Raw genomic sequence first — 24325 nt, forward strand, 5'->3', positions numbered from 1 at the left:
GTCTTTCAGGATATGCAATGATTCATTGGTATTCTCTGTGAACAACTTCAGACCATCAAATGGGAAATCCTCTACCATATTCTGGACATCTCTGGAGAAATCAACATAAACCACCATAGAGTTGGGTGGAGGGTGAGAAAACAGGAACTCAAGAGTTCTTGGTGGAAACATAATACTTTTTATCGGCTCTCTTACACATAGGTGTTACTGAGGCCAGGGTTTGCTGAATGGTTTTCATAGGTTCCAGCAGAGCCTCGCTGAAAGGAAGGGGAACCCTGGATGGTGTTGCAGAGTGAAGAATATCCAATAGCTTGTGTTGAGATTCTTTAACCTCAAGAGGAATCTGTAGGGAGTCTGCCACCCCTTTAATGAGATCTTGCAACTGCCAAAATTCACTGGCCATAGATGAAGGAAGAGGCTTTAGCATCTCAACCAGTGATGAGGGCGAGATGGTAGTTTGAGGAATAGCTTCTCTGTTTGGCCTAACCTCCTGATCCTTGAATGTTTCCTCCTGTTGCTGGGGAGAAGAAGCTTGAGTGTCCCTATCATGCTGATGGGAAAAAGTCGGGGTCATGGAGAAGTATCAGCAAAAAGCTGCCCAGGGATCCCAATTTGGCATTTGAGGACCATCTGGGGGAGGGGGTGGCATCTAGGGATGCTCCCACCAAGAGTGATGAGGTCCCCAGACATCATCTTTGTCTCTCTGAGACAGCCGATCTACATGACAGGCCATGTTTAAACCCCAGAGAACTGGGCATGCCCCTTGCACAGAGGATTTCCCTGGAGGAAATAAAAAATCTCCCAGATAACCCGTAACTAATTACTACTAATTAACTAGCAAACTAAGTAGCTAAACTAAAACAAACTCAATTAGAACTAAATCAGCAAGCTGCTGAGGCACACACAATGCTAAGCTCCGTCTCAGGCCGAAGTGGGTCATAAGGAACTGGGGGCAGTTCACCCACACAGCCTGAGATAGCCTCGGTGTGGGGCATAAGGATATCAGCAGAGACTGTGTGGGGTGAACGGTTACCGCTAATGAAAATCTCCGATGGAAGGCAAATGGGGCACACGTGCACCTGAAGTGGAGCACCCATAGGGACACTACTTGAAGAAGAATGCTCTTTTTTCCCTCCTTGCAAAATTCCCCTAATAGAATTCCATAGTGCATGCACTGGTATGTGATGGCCCCATTTCCAGGCCATGAATCCCACATGTTCATTATAGTTTGCAGTGGTGTTGTAGCTGTGCTGGTCCCAGGATATCTGAGACACAAGGTGGGTGAGATAACATCTTTTACTGGACCAACTTCTGCTTTTGAGAGAGAAGCTTTTGAGCTTACACAGCACTCTCTGTAGCTTGAAGGCTTGTGTCTTTCTCCAGCAGAAGGTGGTCCAATAAGAGATATTACCTCCCCCCGCCTTGTCTCTGTCACTACTTCGGGGCACATCCCATGTGCAGTCAGTGCTGCAGCACAGTGAGTGTACTTTTCCAGCAGAAGCGGTGGCTCAGGGTGACTTATAATCAGTATCTCAAACTTTCTAGAGTCTCATGAACATATTATGCAGTCAGGCAATTCTGGGCACCACTGCAAGTGGAGAGAGGAAAACAAAAGACTACCACTGAGCAAAAATGATACCGGCAAGGTAAAGCCAAGTGCTGGAATTTTGTGCAGGTACAGGAGATGCCCAGATCATCCAATCCCACACTGCCAGGGTACAGCGTAAGCTGGCTGCATTTGTGGTCAGAACTTAGCTAATAATTTTGTTGATGATGCACAGCCGGACTAGAATCTACTCCCATAACTGCTGGCTCTCAGGGCTGGCAGAAGAAGTCAGGACAGTGCTGCCAGCAAGCCAAGCAGCCCATGATTGTGAACACAGTCCAGACAGGGAGCAAATCTGCTGAGTGAGAAACGGCCTTCTGGGAAAGTCACTTTTCTGCCCACACTGTAAAAGGCTGAATATATTCCAAGGCTAGTTTATCCTGATAAGCTAAAGCACTTGGGACTCTGGACAGCATGGAACAGAACACAGCCACCAGCTGTCACTGCCAGGGCTCTGCTTCCAACCTCCATGCCTGAGAAGTGGTCCTTGAGAATCCCTGGAACCAGGGTCTGCTAGGGCTGGGGGTGCTTCAATACTGTTAGGCACATGAGAATGCTTGTTTGGTCATTTTATTAGGCATCAAATCACCCCATGTGTAAAACCAAACCCCACACACCACTCATTAACTCCTGGCACCTCAATATAGACTCTGGCCATCACCACGTAGGGTGCCCGAGCAAGACACAGGTCTTCAGAAGAGCTGAGCCCTCACAACTGTGCTTTCTCACATCTCCCCACTTCCCCCAGGATGCTAAACAATGCCATACAGGCTCCACACACTCCTAGCCTTTACCCATGGTTTGTTTTCTTATGCCTGCTGATCTCCTTCTCTCCTTCTATGATCCACTGCAGTATTTTCTGGTTCCTCTCCACGTCCTCAGGAGATCCTGGCATCTCATAGTTGGCCCCATCACTTTTCCCTGATTCGGTCTTCTTGACATTTCTTTTTGACAGCTGACTTGCTTTCCCACTGAAAGAAGAAGGCTTGAGACATTAGCTACTCATCTGAACCCACACATAGCAGAGAAGCAGTGGACCTTGGACACATCTGCTTTCTAGATACACTCAGATGACAGCTCAATGCACCTGGACGACAGCCCCACAATCTGAACTGGTTTACAGAAGCTCAGCAACACAGCTTGGGGATATCCCAGTGACACACACAATCACTCTGCACTATCATACAACCCACCAGTTTTCAACAGTTTAGATCAAAGACTAGACTGTGCTTTGGGCTAAAACCTACCTGGGGCCTGGATCACCTGGGCATATCCCACCTAAACAATTCTCTGCTGTTGCAGGGGTCTTGGGGCATCTTGGACTCCCCTGTCCTCTGCCTGTGCAACACAACAGTTTAGTCTTCCGAGGACTGAAATGATATAGTCTACCCAAATTATTGGGTTTAAAGCAGGGATAACTAATGGAGTGAAACTGGCTGGCTTGTGCTATAGAGGAGATCAGACTAGATGATCTAATGGTCCCTTCTGGCCTCAAATGCCATGAAACTAGGAAGGGCTGAGGCTGAATGTATCTGGTTAAGTCCCAAGGATGCCAGGCTTCTCAACCCTTCTCCACTGTGATGGCTATCCTGTCAAGCAAGGAAGGCTGGGCATGGCTGCCCTCCAGAGCCTAGAAACATGACACAATGCTCTGCAGCTCTTCTAGATCCTGGTGAGGGAGTGAAAGACTGGGCTAAATGCCAAACTCCTGGCCTCAACATGGTGGTAACGCAGCCCAATCTTAGACCATCAAGCCAGTTCTGGAGCTGATATTTACCACCCAGAATAAGATATGCCATCCCAGATCGGGCCGTTGCTCCAAATGTGGGCTCCTTCTTCCTGCCACACAATATCAGACTACGAGCTCATCAGGGGTCTGATACCCCAGGCCTGCCAAGTCCAGTGTTCTCTTGCCGTGGCCATCACTTGATGCTTCAGAATAGGGCAAATGACTGAGTAATACTCTAGAGGGGAACTCCTTCCTGGTCTCCCCGTAGGCTCTCAACTTACATCTGGCTATACTGTGAAGCCTCTCGGCAGCCAAAAGGGCTCACTTTTAACTGCACCACAAGGCTAGATTCCGGGAAATGCAGCAATCCCGGAGAGCCTGTGCCTTAGGATGCTGCCAGGCTGTCGTGTCATGTTCCAATGCCAAGGACACCTGCTCGACACCTGCTCCCCCAAAGAACTACATGTCAGCCTGGCCAGGTGGAGTAATCCAGCACCCTGCAGAACTAGCTCACGCTGGTCCATCACCATGATAACCGATAAATCAACTTCCCCTCCCACCCCCCAAAAAATGAATCAATTCTGGTCTCCCTCCCACTTCTGCTTTGTGGGGATCCTCTGCTCCTATCATGTCCTTCCTGGGTGCGCCGACTCCTGACCTATCTTTGGCCCCCGCTCCCCTACTCTTAAAGGGGCAGCACCACTACTCTCTACCCTTTCTTCCTGGGGAAAATATAGCAGCTCCAGCCTCTCTACTCCTTCTCCTACCAAAGGAGCTGTGTTTAGACTGCTCCACTCTCTGTCGCACACCTCCCATCCTAGGAAGGAGTCAGTGACTCTCCAGTCCTACTCAGCCAGTTTGCCCCCCAAAACTTCTACTCCCCTGGGCTTGCGGCTGAGTAAATTTGCCAAGCCTGGCTCCAATTGATATACATCCACTCTAGGGCTCTTGCAGCCATCCCCCTCAATTAGTTACATACAGTCACACTTATCAGTAACGGAGAGGCCTGGATGATGCCTACAAGATAACGCAATAATGTAACTAACAAAACCTGGCCCAATGGAACAGAAACAAACTCTCATCCCTGCCTTCTTCCCCACACCTGAGCAGAGAGAGAGATGGAAACAGGAAGTGAAAATGGAACAAGGCTCTAAAACAAAGCAGTTTGTTTAGGGGCAGCGAATGCAGGGTGTGAGGAGAAGCCAACTTTTAGGCACCTACAGCACATTGAGAGCTCCTGGGTACAACGTTAATACCACCTACTAAAGGAGATGTGCTCTACAGCTGCTGGAGTTCCAGTGCAACTTTAAAAGGAGCCTTTGCAGCAATGTACCCCAGAACTGATAATAGAAAGCATGAATAGCTGTGCAGAGGTCCACTGCTGAAGGGAAAGGACAGACTGCCAAGATGAAGAGAGGCACTCCACCCTGTACAAACATGGGCTGCCATGCTAGGAGAACAGCCCAGAGTGACTCCTGAATTCCACACCTCTGCTGCAAGCAGAGCCCCGACCCTATGTCGTACATTTATTTACATGAGACAGTCCATTCACAAATAAGCATGTTACAAAGCAATGGATACAGGCCTCCCACTGGGTCCTGCACTCACTCACCTGTACCCCAAGGAATCCGCAGGATTGGGTGCCAGGCCCATGCTTTCGGTGTAGTTCCGGGATTTTGTTGCATAGTTATGGGAATCTACATTCCAACCAAAGCTGTTCTGCACTCGCTGAGTGGCTTCAGCCTCAATCTGCTCTTTTGGTTTCATCACACTGTGGTGATGAATGTGGTGGTAGATGTGTTTATGGTGGTATAAGTTAGCTGCATCCAGTTTCATTCCTGATTTTGTTGTATGCTTGCCATGCCCTGGAGGTATTGTCCCTATTGTTGCTGGCATCTTTCCAGCATGCCCACTTTCTGGTGACCGGGGCTTAGGCGAATGGCGGCCAGGTCCAGGGGACTGACACCCTGGAGTTTTCATTACCCGCTGTACGTGTTCATCGAGAATGCTCTCTGGATTTTCTTCATGAGCATCTCTCAGCTGCATCCCAGCACAACCCATCTCAGAGTAACGAGGAGTGAAGTGATGCAAGGCCTGGGCAGAAGGCAGCTTGTGGCTAATGACTGAAGGACCAGAAGAGATGTCTGCATCCTCACCTTCTTCTTCCTGGAGGAAAATGTAAAAAGAGGAGAAAGCTTGAAGTATGTGTTGCCTATCATATCAGTGGCAGATAGCAAGATAGGCTTCTTTCAAAAAACTACCAGAGTGTGTGTGTATCTGACCATACCAGAAACAAACAGATGAGATGTATAGATGGAGAGCCCTGAAAACTGTAATTTGATTATATTTAGGAGAAGATGGGTACTGCTTAAACTGCTGTGAGTTCCTTGGAGAAATGACTGTAATGGCCAACAAAGGAAAGGTAGTTTATCATGTTGTATGTGTCGTTTTCAAAGAGCATTTAATAAGGTATCACATTAAAGCATACTGGATAAAGTAGAGAGATATGGGATAGGTAATAAAACAAACAGCAAAAAAACAATATAGGAAACAAGTGATGGAAAATGGAAAGAAATGGCAGGGCGATCCACAGGAGAGATTCTGGGACTTCTCTTAAGCATATCATTCAGACAATTATTTCAAAATGTAAGGTAAGCAGCACTGATCACACTAAAGCAGGGGATACAGGAAATAATTTAATGATGACAGCAGTTTGAGTGGTTTCAGAAATAAAGAATCTATCTTCCAAATGCACGACCTCTGAGGCCTAAGGCAAAATACTTCACACATCTGAAGAAACCAGATTATAACTCAAACATTCATTGTGCTAGTCTGCGAGGTGATCACAGAGAGCAGCTGATAACTGTCCTTTAAAACACTGAATTCCATTTTAACTCATGGGCACGCCAGTAAGAATGAAAACTTTCCACTGCTGACAACCAGGAATTTTGTAGCTGACAAACTGTTTGATTCTCCAAGATACACTTAGATACTTATGAAGCTGCTTTATAGGGAGCCAGGATCCTGCCTTTATTTTATTACTTAAACAGGAGAATTCAAGCAATTTATTTAATCTGCCCCTTCACTATTCCTGCTCATGGGAATAGTAAGCCATGAGTTGCAGTGCAGGATGCTCAGTGCAGGTCTCTAGCCTGCCAGTGCAGCATGAGCTCTCTACCAGAGCACAGTGGTTCACATCCGTTTTAACTGCCCACTTGCAGATCGCATCAGCATCCACTAATTAATCAGCTTGAAAAGTCACCAGGGCCAGGCACAGATCAAGAGAAGGAAGAACAGATACCTTCACCATGAGAGTTTAAAACCTAAATGACATCATCGGGGTCAGGCATTCACATCACAAAAAGCATGGTCACTGCAGGCACCCTTCACAACAGAGGTGAGGAAGCACATCCCAGAAATTAGAGAGGGAAAAGGCATGGTACGCTATGTACTCCAGAGCAGTGCCTACACCGCCCTTCCCTCTGCTGCAGCTGCTCTCAAATGCCTGGGAGTTCACCCTGGAGGGCTGCCCATCCAGCCCCCCCCCATTTCCTTCACACATGCTGCAATCATCACAAACACACCTGTGTTTGAAAGCAACCTATGAAAACAGGTCCCCACTGGGGACATGAGCCGAATGTGTGAGCTAAATGGAGTAAAAGGGCTGTCACCACACAAGAGAATTCAAAACCTCCCTCCCCTGGAGCTGCAGGTTCCTGGCTGCCTCTCCAAGACAGCCCCAGCCTACACTCCGCAGCTGTCAGATAAGGGCCATTTCAGTACAGACCACACCCATTGTAGGGCGTGGTAAGGCTGAAAACCAAACAAGTCTAATTTGTAAAGGTCATAAAACAAGGCCCAGCTAGTGGGGATAGTGACCACATGCGTAACATCAACACAAAGAATACCAGGCCCAAACATGTAGTTTGAAGGTGGTACAATGGGATGTACGTGTTCTGATGGGATATGCTATGTTCTAACTGGTGCTGTACTTGGGTAGCTACTGCAGGCTATTAAAATGACATCTTATGAGAGAGACAATGCATAAAGCAATAGCATGTGGATACAACAGCTATTATTGGCTTATGCAAACCCCACAATTGGCTTTTCATGTGGGAGGCACATGCTCTAGCCCTTCCTTTATGTGAGCTCTAAAGCAGATGTTTCAGTGCTCCTGAGAATGAAGCACTGCTAACAACATTTCAGAGACAGCATGGTCTGTGCAGACTGCACTTTCCAAAACAGAATAATGAAAATCACGTCTGCTGTGCCCACTAGATGGGGCCTGATAGCTACAATATTGTCAGAGGTGCCTTTAATTAGGTTTAGAATGCAACAACAGTCATTTGAAAAACACATACTGTCCAGCAGTGACACTACAACCCAGGGAATTCTGCACAGCCCTGTCCATTGAGCTAGGAACACTGAAACACACACTGATGAGCTGTAGAACCAGCAATATCTTGTTTCCCTTCCTTTCTACCTATCAAATTATTACAGATTAGCAAACTGAAAGATTTCCCCTGATGTATTTGTGGGTTTTTGTTTTTTTTTAATTTCAGGGATGCCACTGAGTAAAAATGATGCTAAAAGAAGTTCCCTTCCTAGTAATACTAGCAATGCTTTACATTAACAACATGGGAAGAACTGTAAACACAGATATGCTTCTCACTGGTGATGTGGCTGGTTGCATTTCAAATTTCACTCAGGTCAGACAGTGAAGCTAGATCGATCTGTTAATAGCTCATTTGACTTTCTAGTTGCCATTCAGCAGCACAACACTAAAATACTTGTGCTGGAAATACCATAGGAGAACACATACATCCAAAGAACCCTTTCTAGGGAATTTAAAGGGATTGATTAAAACAGTTCAGTGCTTGATTTTTCTAAATGTTAAGAAAAAAACATAAATGGTGGGTATAAATTACTTGACAGTGCTTCCTTAATAACATCATTTGACTCTAGATTCATTTTTCTTTCTCCTGTACTCATTATTGATTGACACTGCCTTGGAAAGGGAACTGCAGGCAGTTTGGCGAAGGGTCTGAAAAGTTCTTTTTTTCAGTAGCTTTTGCAAATGTTTCCAAGTCCTGTGCTGAACCTGTGCTTGAGGCTTTTCAATTTTATTGATTTTTTTAAATTGTGGCACTGTTCAGCGAGCCACCCCAGATATCTGCACTAAGGGGAGGTCTCCAGTGCTGACATTTGTGTCCCAAAGCTTTGATGCCTCAGAATTCAAGCTCTCCTTTTGCAGATACCAGCAGGTCCTGCACTTCAAGTGCTGAACTAAAAAGCCTTATGCTTAGTTATTCTGAATCCCTAACACCATGCACTGACTATCCAAATATATCGTATCATGTGAGTAGCACAGGGTTTTAATATACGGCATTAGCTGGAAACCTGGGCTCAAATGTGGATTAAGTCAAAAAGAAAATGGGGTTACATACACTTCAGACTGTTCTCTAGCAAATGGGTATTTGTTGATTTTGTGGTACTGCTACTGGCAGTGTTTGCTAGAAGAGGCAGAGGGCTGGGGCAACATGGGGAGAAGTTATAGTAATGGGGCCTACCAATTTACCACACTTGTGAGCCTAATTGTGGAAATGTAAATAAAAGTTAATAAAATGTCACAATAACCTATAACCACAAATACTAATGGGAAAAAGTGCAAACAGGAGACAAAGACTGAGTTAGTCCAAACAAAATGGCCCACTCATGTAACTCAAGGACTGTGTTAAGATCATATTTGGTGAACAAGAGAAGTGTGGGGACCAGAAATCAGTGAACCAAAATTGTCATGTTGGACATTAGACCAAACTGGTGAACAAAACAATGAGAAGACAGGCCATGTTGCCCATCACTCCGTTTGGCATCCTCTGAAGGAGACATGAAGGGGTGGTGGAGAAGCTGGCTACCACGATGCTGGTTGACTGAAAGAATCTTTAAAAAGGGAAAATGGAGGAACTATAGACCAGTGAACTTGACTTTGATATCTGGGAAGCTACTAGAGGAATGTATAAAACATTCCATTTGTGAGTACCTGGAGGATGAAGGGGTAATCACTAGCAGACAGCATGATTTACCAAGAACAAATCATGCCAAACCAGCTTGATTTCCTTCTTTGACAGGGTAACTGATTTGGTGGATAGGGGGAATGCAGTGGACATAATATATCTGGACTTCAACAAAGCTTCTGACGCCGTTCCACATGACATTCTGATAGGCAAGCTGGAAAAATGTGGGCTTGGCGGAACTACTATTAATTGGATACAAAATTGGTTAAACAACTACAAACAAAAAATAACTATTAATGGAAGATTAGAGGGAGGAGGTCTCCAGTGGGGTACCACAGGGTTCTATTCTGGGTCTGGTGTTGTTTAACATCTTAATTAATGACCCGGATGTAGGTATAGAGAGCAGACTGATCAGATTTGCAGATGACACAAAGCTGGGGGGGTTGCCAACACTGAAGGATAAAGCTAAAATTCAAAGGGACCTTGATAAATTGGAAAACTGGGCTATAGACAACAAAATGAAATTCAACAAAGATAAATGTAAGGTGCTCCACTTAGGGAAGAAAAACCAAATGCACAAATACAGAATGGGGGATAACTGGTTTGGTAGCAGCACTACAGAGAAGGATCTGGGAGTTGTGGATCACACTCTCAACATGAGTCAGCAATGCGATGCTGTTGCAAAAATAGCAAATGCAATTTTAGGTTGCGTTAACAGGGGCATAGCATGCAATCACGGGAGGTGAGAATACTGCTCTATTCGGTGCTGGTTAGGCCTCAAGATAGAGTACTGTGTCTAGTTTTGGTCATCAGTGTACAGAAAGGATGCAGAGAAACGGGAAAGGATTCAGAGGTGAGTGAAAAAGATGATCAAAAGGATGAAATGCAAGCCATATGAGAAAAGGCTGAAGGAACTGTGTATGTTTAATTTGGAAACAAGATTAAGGAGAGATATGATAGAGGTCTTCAAATACTTGAAAGGCTGCCATAAAAAAGATGGAAAAAGGTTGTTCTCTCTTGTCACAGAGGGCAGGACAAGAGGCAATGGGTTCAAACTACAGCATAGCAGATTTAGATTAAATCTCAAGAAAAAGCTTCCTAACTGTAAGACAGTAGGACAAGGAAACAGATGACATAGGGAGGTGGTGGCAGCTCCTTCACTGGAGGTTTTCAAACCGAGGCTAGATAGTCATCTGTCTTTGATGGTTCAGACCCAACAAATCCTGCATCTTGGCAGGGTGTTAGACTAGATGACCCTGCCGTCCCTTCTCACCCTATGATTCTATAACAAGAAAACAGAAGAAGGAGCAAGCTATTTATGGCTGATACTTCTACCAATTCTTGGGATCTACTGTGACACTTCATCCTAAACCTGAGAAATGTCTTGACCAGTCTGGGCCAGAGAGAGGGAACCAAATAACATCGCAACATCCACTGAATCCCAACCACCACCTGGGATGTGAGACCTTGTCATACATGCATCCCCATGTTCTCTTTTCCTTCCTCATCTTATTTCTTCTCTTTCCTATCCTTCTCCTTTTGCCTTCTGTTTAATAAGAGTCTGGCTTAGCTGGCCAGGACTGCATATTTTGCAACACTGCTTTAGGCTGTGACCAGAGAGGCAGCTAAAAGCAATGCCCTAAATAGCCTGGTGCTGGTACAAGTTTGCCAGGTCTTGCAGTGAGACAGATAGGTGAGGAGCATCTTTTACTGGGCCAACTTCTCTTGGTATAAGAAACAATCTTTTGAGTTTCACAGAGCTCTTCTTCAGGACTGGAAAAGGTAACCAAGTGTCCAGACTGTGTGCTGTGCTTGTTTTTCCTCAGCAGTGAGATTGCAAGTGATAGTCAACATCAGAGACAGAAGCTGCCATTTGGTTTTGTGAGGTGGTGATTTTGTTATGTGGACGGTCATCCGCTAGAAACTAAGATGCACAAACTAATTTCATAGGACTCTAACTATACAGTTGGCTGACGTCTGTGATGTTAAATAACAGCAGAACATCTTGTACCTTCAAAATAGTGTTTACACTACAAAATAGTATTTAAATGTACTGAGGAACACAGAATATCAGGAATGTAAAGGTGCTACGTGAACTATCTCAGCTTTCTCAGCAAAATGTCTCACATAGGACTGACCCACCTTTCTCCTATTCACAGCTTTCCATGCAGCTAAGAGCCTGGTATGATTTTTGCGGCTAATCCAAGACTGTACTGTCACGCGGGCTGGTATTTAGTATATTGTGTGACATCAGTATGGCAGGATCATAATAATACGTGTGAGATATATCAGGTACTGTTAGGAGGGATATATTGGGCTGAGTAAGATAATAATACTCATGTTCATGTAGTATATGTGAAATGAAAGTTATGAATGTATTTGATATTTCTGTACGTCAATTTGGGCTGGCTGGAACACACCCCAGACAGAGAGGTAGCAAGACAATAGCCTGCTTAATGGCCCATCAAGACACTCACAGATGGGAGGGGCCCAAGCACACCTGAAGAGTCATCAGGATCGGCCCATGTGACTCTGGACCCCAGGCATACCTGAAGTGTCACCAGGATTGGCCCATGTGACTCTGGACTCCAGTTTGGGTCTTGTGACTGTCCACAGGCCGCATGGCCGGGGGAGGGAGTTTATAAGATCAAACCACAGGATCCATCTTGGCCTTTGTTCCTGTCCAGTTACTGACATATACCTGCCTCTGGATCAATTCACATGCAACTGAACCGAAGGATTAAGGCCCATCCAGGTGTTGGATGTGTACCAGAGGGAATTATACAAGCCTGCAACTCCACATTTCTTCCAGAAACCTGATGTAAATGGACTTTTAATCATTTGTATATCTGTGATTTACTTTAATCCTTTAACATTTCTCTCATGGTTTCTTTCTTTCTTTTTACAATAAACCTTTAGTGTTAGCTACTAAAGGATTGGCTGACAGCGTGGTATTTTAGGTAAGATCCAAACTTATATTTATCTGGTGCTGTGGCTGACCCCTTGGGGTCAGAGGGAACCTTTTTAGTAAAGAGCACAGAGTTTAAGTAACTGGTCTCTTTACTGGATCTTGTGCTGATTTGGGAGCCTGGAGCTGAAATGCAGTAAAGGGGGCTGTGGGCATTTGTGGACTAGCTTCTTGATATCCAGTGTGGGGAAATCAGAAGCAGTTCGTGGCTGGTTGGGAAGCCAGGCTTCAGTGTCACCCACCAGCGCGGGGAGAATCTGCTCCCCTTTTGCAGCCTGCCCTGATCTTAGCATTCTCAGGTGGCTACCCTGGGCACGGATGGGTCACATGTACCATGGTGTCCCACCCGGTCATTTAAGCTCTCGTGAAACATCATAAGGCTCAGCAGCATGATAACCTATGACAAAGTATTGTTACTGAACACAACTGCTGCTGAAGGATTCCCATGGTGCAAGTTATTCAAACGACCTGTATTTCCCAGTTTCCAGAGATGTTGAGGCTGCTACTAACCGCTCGAACACGTTTAAGGCGCTCCTCTAATTTCTCCTCTGCTTCACGTTCCCTTTGTACTTCCTCCAAACGATTGATCAGTTCAGCAGCAAACTTCTGTGGTTCAACATGGATATCCTTTGGCATTCGGTACGTCCGCTGAAGAAAGAACACACCATCGTTAGCAAAAGCAGCAATGAACTGAAGCAAAAACTTTAAAATCTTAAATGAAATCCTAACTCAGTCTGGAATGCTAGTGTCCTACTGGGGATCAGGTAGCACTAGGAGGGTAGAATTTGGACAAGCTGGTGAATAACCCAAAGGGATGGTTTGGTCCATGCAAACAGCATACCAGTGATGAAACTGGAGTTCTGCTATCCTTGCTGGGACCTCCTTCTGCACCCAATCTACACAGCTCCTTAACAATGAAGAGATTTTCTAGGATGACAACTCCAGGGATGTGGTTATCACTGAATAACCTAACTCTGTTTCAGACATGCCAGGGTCATTCCTTATTGTTTATACAAATTAAATTTAACAAGCAAATGCTATTCTTACCAAAGAGCTGAAACATTGGGAATTTGTAGTAGAAAAGTTACCATCTTTTCATTTAACAGACCAGGGGAATTCTAATATGCATATTTGGCTTCTGTCATGTGGATCCACCAATCTAGGCTGGTGAAGGTTACCTACTTATCTGTGTAAGTCTGGCACAATACAGCCAAAAGGGGTGAACTCTTGTGGTCTAGCCTGCTGGGATCCTCCTTTTGTTTACATCCGACACAGTTTGTACTACTTAACCCATGCACAAAAGGCAACTGTTTCCCATGACGCATCCTCTCTACGTGGAACAATGACACAGCACAACTGCATCTAGTTCTTGCAAAAGTAATAATGCAAAGGCTGCTATTTGGTCGCGTCAGAATGGCAATATCTCGTCACTTTATGAAATGCAAAAAGAGATATAATTGACATTAACTAGAAAAAAATGGCTCTAGTCTTGCATTTACTGATCACTCTGAAGGCAGCATCCTGTCCTGAGCTGGCCAGATGGTAAGACAGGAACAGGGAAGAATGGTGAAAGGACCATTTTGCTAAGGAAACAAGGCAGGTAAAAGAATTATTTTCTATTTGTTTCATGAGACAGAGAGAGATGCTCCCTCCATGCAGAGAGCAGAAGAGGCCAACCACTTTTTCTCTTTCCCCATACCAAATTATGCTGCATCTAGAGAGCTGAACTACAGACCAGTGACATGTCCCTGTAAGGAACTATCCAACTGACAGCAACTGCATTTTCTCCATTACCCTTTATTCTATTGCTGTGCTGACAACAACGTGAAATGACTGATCCCTACTAAAAATTTCATGAATGCTGAAAACAAGACTGAAAGTACAGTCACATGAAAACTTAAAAACTGAATATGTCCTTTCATGAAAAAAGGAAGAGGGAGATGTATATTTCCTACAACTAGAGACAAAACAATTACACATGAAAGCAAAACAGCTTGTGTCAGTCCATCCGGAGCATGACTTGTGTGACAATGTGCATGGTGCCAGCCCTTTAACAGGTAAACTCAAAATTTGGCTGTCTGCAAGTTTAAACTTGTAAACAAACAGAAAAAAAGTAACCATTTGGTCACCGTGTTTAAAGAAGACTGGCCCAGAATTCTGGGTTAGGACTGAGGAGCTGTCCTAGACCCCAGCTTCACCTGGCACTTCCCTGAAGGATGAAATAGGCAAATCTTCTTAACATGCCTGCTGGCTCCTGATTGGTTAGTCTCTCTTTCTGGCCATTCAAGGCCCCTTGAGGAATATAGGCAGGAGATAGTCAAGGCACCGATACCTCTACCAGAATGTGAGAAGGCCTGACAGACTGTGTCACATGCAGGATAACGTATATAAAGAATGGCTATGATACCAGAAATACACTTCTACCTGGGAATCGTAAAGACGGAGGAGTAGAGACCAAATCTCTGGGAAGTCTTCAAGTTTCTTTCTCATGCAGAACATGAGAGTTAATCTACAGTCCAATAGGGAGGACTGAAATAATGCTTTTCTGCAAGAGTTACAGGTGCAACCAAATCCTGTGATTGGTCTGCCCTAGCACATGCTGGGGTGGGAGTTGGGGAAAGTAAGTTTATGTTTAACATAACTTTTAAAAGAGGCCAGAGCCCCCCTTATGGAAGCAATGAGTTGAGGATACCTTCTATTACATAAAAACCCATGCCACAGATGGAAGCAATGGGCTTTGCTTATTGGCCTCAATGACCGTAAAACTCTGTGCTGGAAAGTACAGCTGATCAAGGGCTGAATGACATGGGCAACAAGTACTCTGGACCATGATAGCCTTCTTCTCCCTTCCCTTCTCTTACACTGCACCTTTGCAGCAGCATTCAGGCCCAATGCTCCAAAAGATTTCCGCAGCCATCGTGTAATTTTCACCCAAAAGGATTCCTGGAAGAGAGTGCCTGCTCTGCATGAACCAATGGAAGGACTGATGCACCAATTGGGTGCTGTTCTCCAAATACCTTTGGCAGGTAGGTCAGGGCTGGTGACAACACAGACACTGGCCCTGGGCAGTTCTGAAAAGTGACAGACAATTTTAGTCATCCAGAAGAGACGGGAATGCGAAGGGCTGTGTAAGATGTTTCCTTAGCATCCTGCCCTCTGCACGAAGCCCATCCAGATGGAGAGGAATCACCCTGGATTGGTGGAAAAGGGAATTTAGTCTGCATCTTTTATTCCTGGGCCTCTCCCAAGCAGTGGATGACTCACATTGAATGCTGAGTGCAAGAAAGAAGCACTGCTGGGCATGGAGTTTGTCATTCACCTAGTGTCTCAGGATGCACTTAAATAATTGTTTTTTTCCTTCCTTTGACTATTTAAAGAGGTGAACAAAGGTATGCTTCCTAGCCTCTTAAAATACTGTATAAGCTACAGCTGTGTGGTGACGTCCTTTGCCGACAAGGTGGAATGAATACACATTCTTTACCATCTCTCTTTCAGGAATGAACTGCTGAAGGGCTGGAAGACTAATAATTCTACAAAGGGTATATGAGCTGTGTTGGACACTTTCAGAGGAGGCACTAACTCACTTCTGTACATTGCCTCACTATGTATTTGTGAGCTAGTTAAATGGACGGAAAATGGAGAGAATCGCATAGAAGAGACTTGGATTCAGGTAGCTAAACAGTAAAACAGACTACTTTTGCTGAGAAGTGCTCTTTTGGAAAGACCAAGGAGTCAGGTGTCAGTCCCTGAAAGTCATATACACATCACCTGTGATGGCAAACATCTAGAGCATACTCCCAGTCACTAGGGAATAACTCAGAGCAAGGATACAGGGAAATGACGTTATCATTAAATCAGGAAGGCATATTCCACTTCACATAATACCGTTTATATATTAACATCTTTTAAAAGAGGCATCATATACAAGTCATAGATTCTGAGGCTAGAAGAGACCACTGTGATCATCTAGTCGGCTCTAGTCTGTATAGCACAGACCATAGGATTTCCCTGACTTAATACATACATGAGCTAAATGGATGTGATGCCCAGGTGATCCACTTCATTTATCATGTGCCTTGGACTGTCTGACCTGCACTCTGCATACAAATCCATTTCCATTGTCAAAAAGCCACCATTAAAAAGAAAACAATGTCTAAGAAAGAGTTTCTTTTTTCTCCTCAATAGTGGCATTTTGCCCCTGGAATTTAGCTGATCTGAAGCCAGGATGGCCAGTGCAAATGACCCAACTGGAATGAGTAAGATCCAGACACATGGAACAAGGCTAGAAACTGGAGCTGTAAACTCACTGGAAAGTGGGAATTCGCACATTCCCAATAGCACACATTTCTAGCTTTGGTACCTTATATGTCCCAAGATATCAGGTCTTAAAATCATGCCTTTATTATGTATGGAAAACTTTTTTAAGACAGGGGCTTCTAAAACATATTTAATATAGTTTCTCTCTTACTCGGACATCTGCACCATAGAACTCATGGTTCTAAGGGAGCCCCAGTAGCAGGGAAAAACATCAGTACAAACACCTCTTACCTGCTCCCTGTTTTCTGTGATGTGCCAGCTCCAGAACGGATGACAGAAACCTCCGTTTCATGTGGCACTTAGCAGCCAGTCTTGGAGATAGAATTTTTAGTGCCCAGTCCCTCCCTTTCTCTCCAGGCAGGCATACTTCCCTTGTTATTTATTATGTCATAGTAGCACCTAACGGCTGCTATCAGGATCGGGGCCCCATTGTACTAAGGGCTTCACAGAAATAATAAATGCCAATCCCTGTCCCAAAAAGTTGAGGCATAACTCTGTGGCAGTTCCAGCAATTGCTTCCATGGAAAAGAGTGATGAGTAAAGCAGTTTACATAAATGTAGTTGTCTTTTAATGAAATTTAGCCCCTGGAAATGAAGAGTTCACACTATGTGACCAGCCAACTCCAGCAAGCAGTGTTTAAGAACCTCTGCAGAAAAAGCTTGCTAGTCCACACACTCAATTTGTATAAAAATAAGGTTCTCTCTCCCTAATCATCAACATAAAGTGCCTGTCAGAGTTCTGTCTCTGAGCCATCCAGGACCACTGGGGTAAGGGATTGCTTCTACATATTAAAGACTGTTATTTTTACAACATGTACTTCAGAACGCTCGTTAGCATTTTATGACATATAAATAATTAAAGCTAAAGTACAGTTATTTAAATAAATGAACTTTATTTATCAGCATCACTTTTTTTTTTATTGCTAATCCACAAAATTCAATAACCCACAATGGGGACTTCTACTGAGCGTTGCAGATTAGTGAGGTTCTACTACAGTGCCTCCAAACTGTTCAAGAAGGGACTTTTCTCTGGAATAATCTCCACTAGAAATTCTCCATTCCAGTTTCTAACCTGATCAGCCACACAAAACCAGACAGAAATGCATCTTACCCTGCTCTGCATGAGTTGGTCATCTTCCGTCTACATTAATTCCAGATGAGTATCCATAAAGGTGTCACTACACCTTGGAGAACACTTAGCACAGATAGGAAAACGTTGTTTTCTCTGCCATGTGGCTGCAACCACTTATAGTTGGTGATGGGCTTATGTAGAAGTGATCAAATCCAGGTTTGGAAGGCTAATGAGAAGTAAAAGAGGTAGAGGAAAAGGCCTGTCAAAATGACTAGCCCTTCCCAAGAAAACAACCACCACAAGGTTGCTGAGGAAGGCTTCTCAGAGCATCTATCAACCCAACATCATGCATCTAGGTTCTGCTGGTAATGCCAGGAGACACTGTGAACCAAACACTTGGTGGCAAACTCAACACAGTTTGGCCACCAGGGTCTGCCCAGGCTTGTCCTTCTTCACCGAGGAAGACCCCACAGCTCTGGTGGAATGAGCCCTAAGTGTCTGTGAGCAGAGAAAGGCTGCTAAGGAGGAGTGTTGGATGCACACTGTATTCAGCAGTTTAGGTTGGCCATCACCATTGTGTTGTCCAAACAGATTAGCACGTGGCTGAGAAGAGGCATCTTTAGTAAGACTGAGGGCCCTTGACTCCCAGTGGCTGGTATGAAGCTTGTGTTCGTATGGAAACCAGCTCCCCTGGAACATACGATTTAGGGAGCGAGTTCCCCATTAGAACAGACTGGATCTACAGTACATCCAAAAGGTGAGTCTCCTTCAGTAAACTGGGTATCTCCAGATACCAGTCCAAGAAGTTCTTAATTAGAAGGCTCTACTAAGCTGTTGAAGGTCTTCTTCCGTGGAGAGAAAAGACGACCGATGATAATGTTGCAGATGCAGAGTATGGTGCTCAGCCTACATAAATCCTGACAAAAGACTAAGCCCTGGTCTACACTACAGTTAGGTCGACAATAAGGAAGCTTATGTCGACCTAACTATTTCAGTGTACACACTACAGCCTTGCTCCCACCAATGTAAGTGCCCTGCTACACTGACATAACTCCACCTCCAGAAGAGGCGTAGGGCTGATGCTGGTATCGTTAGGACGATGCAGTGTCCATGTAGACACTGTATTACTTACATAGGCTCTTGGCTGTCATTCTTGGAAGGGAGTAGTCGGAGGGTAGGGGGTGGGGAACCGGGCTCCCAGCTGTGAGCGAAGCTGCGAGCCCGGGCTCTCCAGCTCTCCACACTGCCCCTCTTAGGTCACGGGAAGCGTTCCTGGTGAGGACATTCACCACTGACTGAAGGAGGGTAGTGTGGACATAAACCACTGCAATAATTACTGCGGTGGATGTAAGTCGACCTAATATAGGTTGACTTAAGATTTTAGTGTAGACATGTCCTAAGACTCTCTCAGAAAGCCATACACATCCGTCTAGATAGGCTGTGAGCTGAGATCTCTGCTTTAATTTCCTCTCTCTACTGTTTCCTCATCTTTCCCCTCACATATCTCCTCCCATCAACTGTCATGATTTACACTGTAAGCCTTTGGGGCAGGGACTGTGTTTTTCCCATGTGTCTGTACCACACCTAGGACAATGTGCCCTGATTTCTGACTGGTATCTGTAAGCGCTACTGCAATGCAATAGAGATAACAATGAATAACTCCCTGAGCTGGGAATAAAGGGAAGGATCAGGGATTCCAGGTTGGGAAGAGCAAACCTTGCCCTTCCTCTGCTTTGAGATGCTGTTGGACTTCTTTTCATAAGATGATTGGACTGTAGGGGCCACATCCCAACGTGAAGAGACTGTAAGCAGGAAGGGAGGCGAATATAGACTTGCTGCAGGGAGTACTCTGCTGGAGTCACTTCCCACAGGACCCTGGGCTGGGACCCAGAAGAGGGCAGGGGGCCAGGTCCCCTACCACACCCCCTCAAGGGTCTAGGCCTGGAGCTGGATGGCAGGCTGAGACGTTCTGGATTGAAGGTCAGGAGCAGGCACCCCTCCCACCTGACAGAGAGGCCAGAAGCCCAGTGTGCTAACCTCTAGACAGCCCTGCCCTCTAGAGCCCCTATTGCAAAGGCCTTTGGCTTGCATTCTGACTTGTGAAAGGAATACTGCTGGATTTATTCAAACCGGGCTTCTCCCACCCTGGGATTCCCTGGTGAAGAAGTGGGACTAGTTTGGTCCTAAGGGGAAGGAGGAAGATGATTTGGGCTGGTTAGAGTGGGAAAAGGGTTTATCTTCTCAGATATCTCCTTATGGAATCTCAAAACAATGTGGGGTCCTTAGAGAGGAGGGCAAGAAGATCAGATATGCCCCCTCCATCAGAACCAATCTGCCTGCAGGGAGGCTCAAAGAATCCCAGGATTTCAGCACTCGCACTAATGGAATCCTGTGCCATATGGCTGAGTCTCACTGCTCAAGGCATCTGGAAAGAGCCCTTTAAAAAGACTATCTGGAGTTCTGATCAGATAACCATTTCTGACTGAATTTCTGTAAGCTACAAAAAAAGCATAGGAAGTTTAGGTGGCTGTGGCCATCTGCATACTCTCAGCTCAAGGGTTTTCCAGACTGCCCTTCTACCTACTGGCTGAAGAGAACCTGAAGGTCTGATGGCTTGGATCGTGAAGCCATAGGCGACTCTACACTAGGAGGGGATAGCTAGAGATTGTGGATGGACATTTGTAGATCATCTGGACATTCAGGTGTCGGAGGGGACACACAGGATCCAGTTCTGACTCTGTCTCTTCTCAGGCACCAGGCTCTGAAAGTATGCAATTCAGGGTAATAAAGACACATCCTCCTGTTGCAAAAATGTTCAAATTGGGATGAACTGGGAAGACTTGCTTCAAAGATGAGTGACCCCTTCTCAACATCCTGCATTTTCTGCTTCACTGTGGAATTTTACGGAAGCCAGTTACCTCCAATATGCATGGGCCATCCTGCGACGGTTTTCAGGAGAGTTGGTGACTAGAGGAAGGCCAGAATCAGAGCCTATCTCTGAAGAGCATGGTGTGAAGAGCTGCAGAGAAATCCCTAGAGATGACTGAGGAAGGGACTGGTGAGGCTGCAGTGAGTTCTCATTTAGTCTTTCACAGATGCGTACACAGAGACTGCCAAGGACTTGTGCACCCAGGTAAAGACCTTGGGGTTGAGGGTTTTCTGGAGAGCCCTGGAAGGAAAGGATGTCTCAGACCTCCATGCAACTGTCCTCCTGGAAGTTCCTGTCGGAGTGCTATTTCCCCAAATGTATTCGGGGGAACTCCCACTCTGTCTGTCGACACCTGACAGAGCTGACTGCCTGACGCAGAACTGCTCCTGCTGTGACTTGGCTGCAGTGGGCTGGTGGCCAAGCCCTTCACACACACAACAAGCTGCCCCTGCACTTTTGCTCATTTCTTCTGGGAATACGTTCCCTTTTCAATCGCCATGTTGCTCCAGGACTCCACTTAAATCCAAGAATGAAATGGAGCATCCTCTGAGATGCCACAGCTGTCTGCCTGAGAAACAGGAGAACTAAAAAAAAAACTGGACCCAACGATTTTATCTCATGGGTCACTAACTGCCCGAGAGGCAGGTGAGACACAAATCCACTCTCCAGCAAGGAGCTGTTTGACAGAAGAAAATACTAAACTCCTAAAGTATTTCTAGACACCGTAAAAGGTGTGGAATATGCAGAACAGAGGATGGCATAGGTTGAACTAAATGGTTGACTGGAGCTCATTTGAGGTGCCCGACAAAACTCTCATGTGCCTTCTCCATTTCTGATTAGCATGGTCATTTCTAAACTCATGCTGATAAGCTCTCTCTCTAGCATCAGTGGGTATTCTTAACAGGTTGTATTTTATACACCTTATTTCAAACCTCTGTCATAAAAGGCTGTATAATCAATTTCAGCATTTGTGCAGCACCCATCTGAGCAGCATCTAAACTCTTCACTGGTAGATGAACAGTGAGGTCCTGAGTGGACTTCGTGAACTCGTCTTCCTTCCTGGTAAAGGTGGCTCTGTACTGTAACAAGGGGATTACGCAATGCACTCTGCAAGAGCTAGCTGAATAGGTTACAGTTACACTATAACAGTTGGCTACTCTACCGTGTCCTGTTGTGAAATCCTCCATCAGAAGAAAGTTAACAGGTCACTACGGCCTGCCCAAGAGTGTGCTACATATCAGGTCCACATAGGTGTAGGGATTACTTTTAACTATGGCCATATTACATAGCAGTGACTGATTTTGGAAAGCAACAATGGAAAAATGTATCCACCTAGATGTTAATTGGATAGGTTTAGTTCAATACACTTGCATTTAATTTTAAAAAACTAACTTTATAAAATGCCGCACTGGTGTATGCTAAAACATAGCGTTTAATTACCTTCTCCTTTCATAGCTGATGGATAAAGTGAGGGCAGAGCAATGCCTCTCTGAAGTCTATGCCAACTCCATGCCAGTAATTGGCAGGCAGGAGGTGCCACAGTGTCTGAACTAAACTCTTATTCCCTAGAGAGAGACTAGAACCAGCTTGCCTCCTCAGTCCTCCTCTCCAATATAAATATGCAATGATATATCTTCTCCCCTGTGACTTAAAATTAAAGCACAAAACCTAATGGGAAAGCTATATCTTTCACTGAGAAATCCTTGTGCAGTTTCTGTGTGAAATTGAGGAGGGGCAGGTAATTCTCAAAGAACATGCAGATAAGCACTGTAGTAGAAACGTTTACAAGCAGCTGGTGTCCAATTTAAACCTTGCCTTTTTAAAAAAACTGTTTTCCAAAAAAAGTCAATAAAATTTCAGGCTAAGTAAAACTAATTAGCCTGCAAGTAACCACTGCTGGAATGACACATTCATCTCAACAAAAGAAATATTTGGCAGATGGAAGTTCGTTAAAGCCGAGTTCACTATACATATTTTATGCTCCACACTCAGAATTTATAACCTGCAGTTCACTGAAGCGTTGCCAGTACACATGATCAATAGAAAGGCACTATTATTTTTATCCAAAAGGTAAAGCCGCTGACAGGCTTTGAAGTCAGAGAGTATTCACTCAGTGGTTCCCACTGTTCGTCAACTTAAAAAAAAAAAAAAAAAAGGCCAAGCCTTCAAATTTCAACTCTAACAAAGCAATGCTTACAGTAAAAACCTGCAGCAGCGGGAAATAAAAAGGCACCCAGCCAGTCTTTTCGACAGCAACCACACTGTGAAAGCAACTGTGTGAAAGGAGAAGAGGCTAAACAACGACGGCTAGTAAGCTTCCACAGCCAGGGCTTTTATTCTCAACCCAATGATCAAAGCACAGGAGACCCTCTTAAATCTTAAGGAAAATAATCTAATTTAAAAGGCAAAACAAAGATTTAAAAAAAAAAAAAGATGAAAACAAGGGTGGCTTTTGCCGTTATGGCACTGCTTCTAAGCAGGCAGGATGAGAGCTGCTATGCTGAGAGCAGCCATTTCTGGAAGAGACAGATGGACATTTTCCCAATTTGATTTGTGCTAGAATACAGCTGCCCAAAGAAGAAAAAAGTGTCTTTATTCTCTGCTGGACATTACATGTCACCTGCAACTTCTTGTTCACAAGAAAAAATGCCTACACTGATCAGCAAACATGCAGAAGTTGTCGAGAATCCTCAGGGTTATGTTAAGAGCCTAGTACCAGTATGTTGTCCTGATGAAACTGGGAAAAAACTAGAGACAATAGGAAGGAGCCCCCTCTCTACCTTATATTCCAAAATAGTGGTCCCCTGCATCAGGCTGGGCTGTTCTTTTTTATACAGGACAGAGATACTGGTTGGGGAAGTGACATTGGTATGTGCTGTTAAATACCTATCAGCCCAGACCCCTAAATCACCTCAGACAAAAGTTTACATAATTTCTTGGATCAGCTTTGCATTGTGCTAGATGGCTAGCTACATTACAGAAACACATCCAGGATTAGCTCCAAAATGCTTATTGTGAGGTGCCTGCCACCATTATATGAGAAATTGCAACTGCAGCTTGCCCAGTCGTCCTACAACCCAGCAACTGTACTGGATCCACAAACAGGCAACTATTAACCAATAACCTTAAAGGGCTGTGCATTTTAAAATCAAGTGTTGAGGGATGTGTAACATTTCAGAAGTGGTCTATCAAAATTTGCCTTTCCATAGCCCAGAGGACTATCATTTTAACAGACAATGCACTCCCATGACTCCAATATTATAGTGAGATCAAATGGAGACCTTGCTAACATAGTGTAATCCTGCAGTCTTTCATCAAGGTCTTTCATACTGTGAGATAACAAACTTCTTGAAAGGCAGGGTATTGCTACTTACAGGAATGTGAGGTAGTGGCACACGTCCATTTGCTTTGGCACTTTCCTGCATCTCTCGGCGATGCTGCTTTCGGAGTCGGTACGGTGGGATCCCATCTCTGCCAGGATAAAACGACAATATGCACCACTTTAGTGCCTTCCATTAGATGATCTCAAAGCACACGACAGTCATTTAAGCCTCCTAACTCCCTTCTGAGGCAGATATTATCTCTGTTTCACAGAGATTTCCCCCAAATCACCAAGGTTCTGGGTGTTGATGCCTAGAACATTCCCTGAAATTTTGGAATTGACTGGCTGCGGCGTTCAAAAGTTATAAT

At 44.8% G+C, this 24325-nt stretch overlaps 1 protein-coding gene across 4 annotated transcripts in view; it reads right to left on the reverse strand.

Moving 5' to 3' along the window:
- The window catches only part of AXIN1 (axin 1), a 132507-nt gene that overhangs the window by 20513 nt on the left and 87669 nt on the right, over positions 1 to 24325 (reverse strand). For all 4 annotated transcript variants that reach the window (XR_010920361.1, XM_067551170.1, XM_067551171.1 and 1 more), the window contains exons 4-7: positions 24010 to 24106; positions 12828 to 12965; positions 4948 to 5501; positions 2401 to 2577 (exon numbers count right to left, since the gene is read on the reverse strand). Coding sequence is in view for 3 of the 4 variants with exons in the window: in XM_067551170.1 (XP_067407271.1) it covers positions 2401 to 2577; positions 4948 to 5501; positions 12828 to 12965; positions 24010 to 24106 (966 nt within the window). In the remaining variant the exon portion in view is untranslated. The remainder of the gene's footprint in view (positions 1 to 2400; positions 2578 to 4947; positions 5502 to 12827; positions 12966 to 24009; positions 24107 to 24325) is intronic.

The sequence above is a fragment of the Emydura macquarii genome, unplaced genomic scaffold (genome assembly GCF_026122565.2).
Source record: "Emydura macquarii macquarii isolate MOO-44397 ecotype Brisbane River unplaced genomic scaffold, CSIRO-AGI_Emac_v2 contig_1348, whole genome shotgun sequence".
Lineage (NCBI taxonomy): Eukaryota > Metazoa > Chordata > Testudines > Chelidae > Emydura > Emydura macquarii.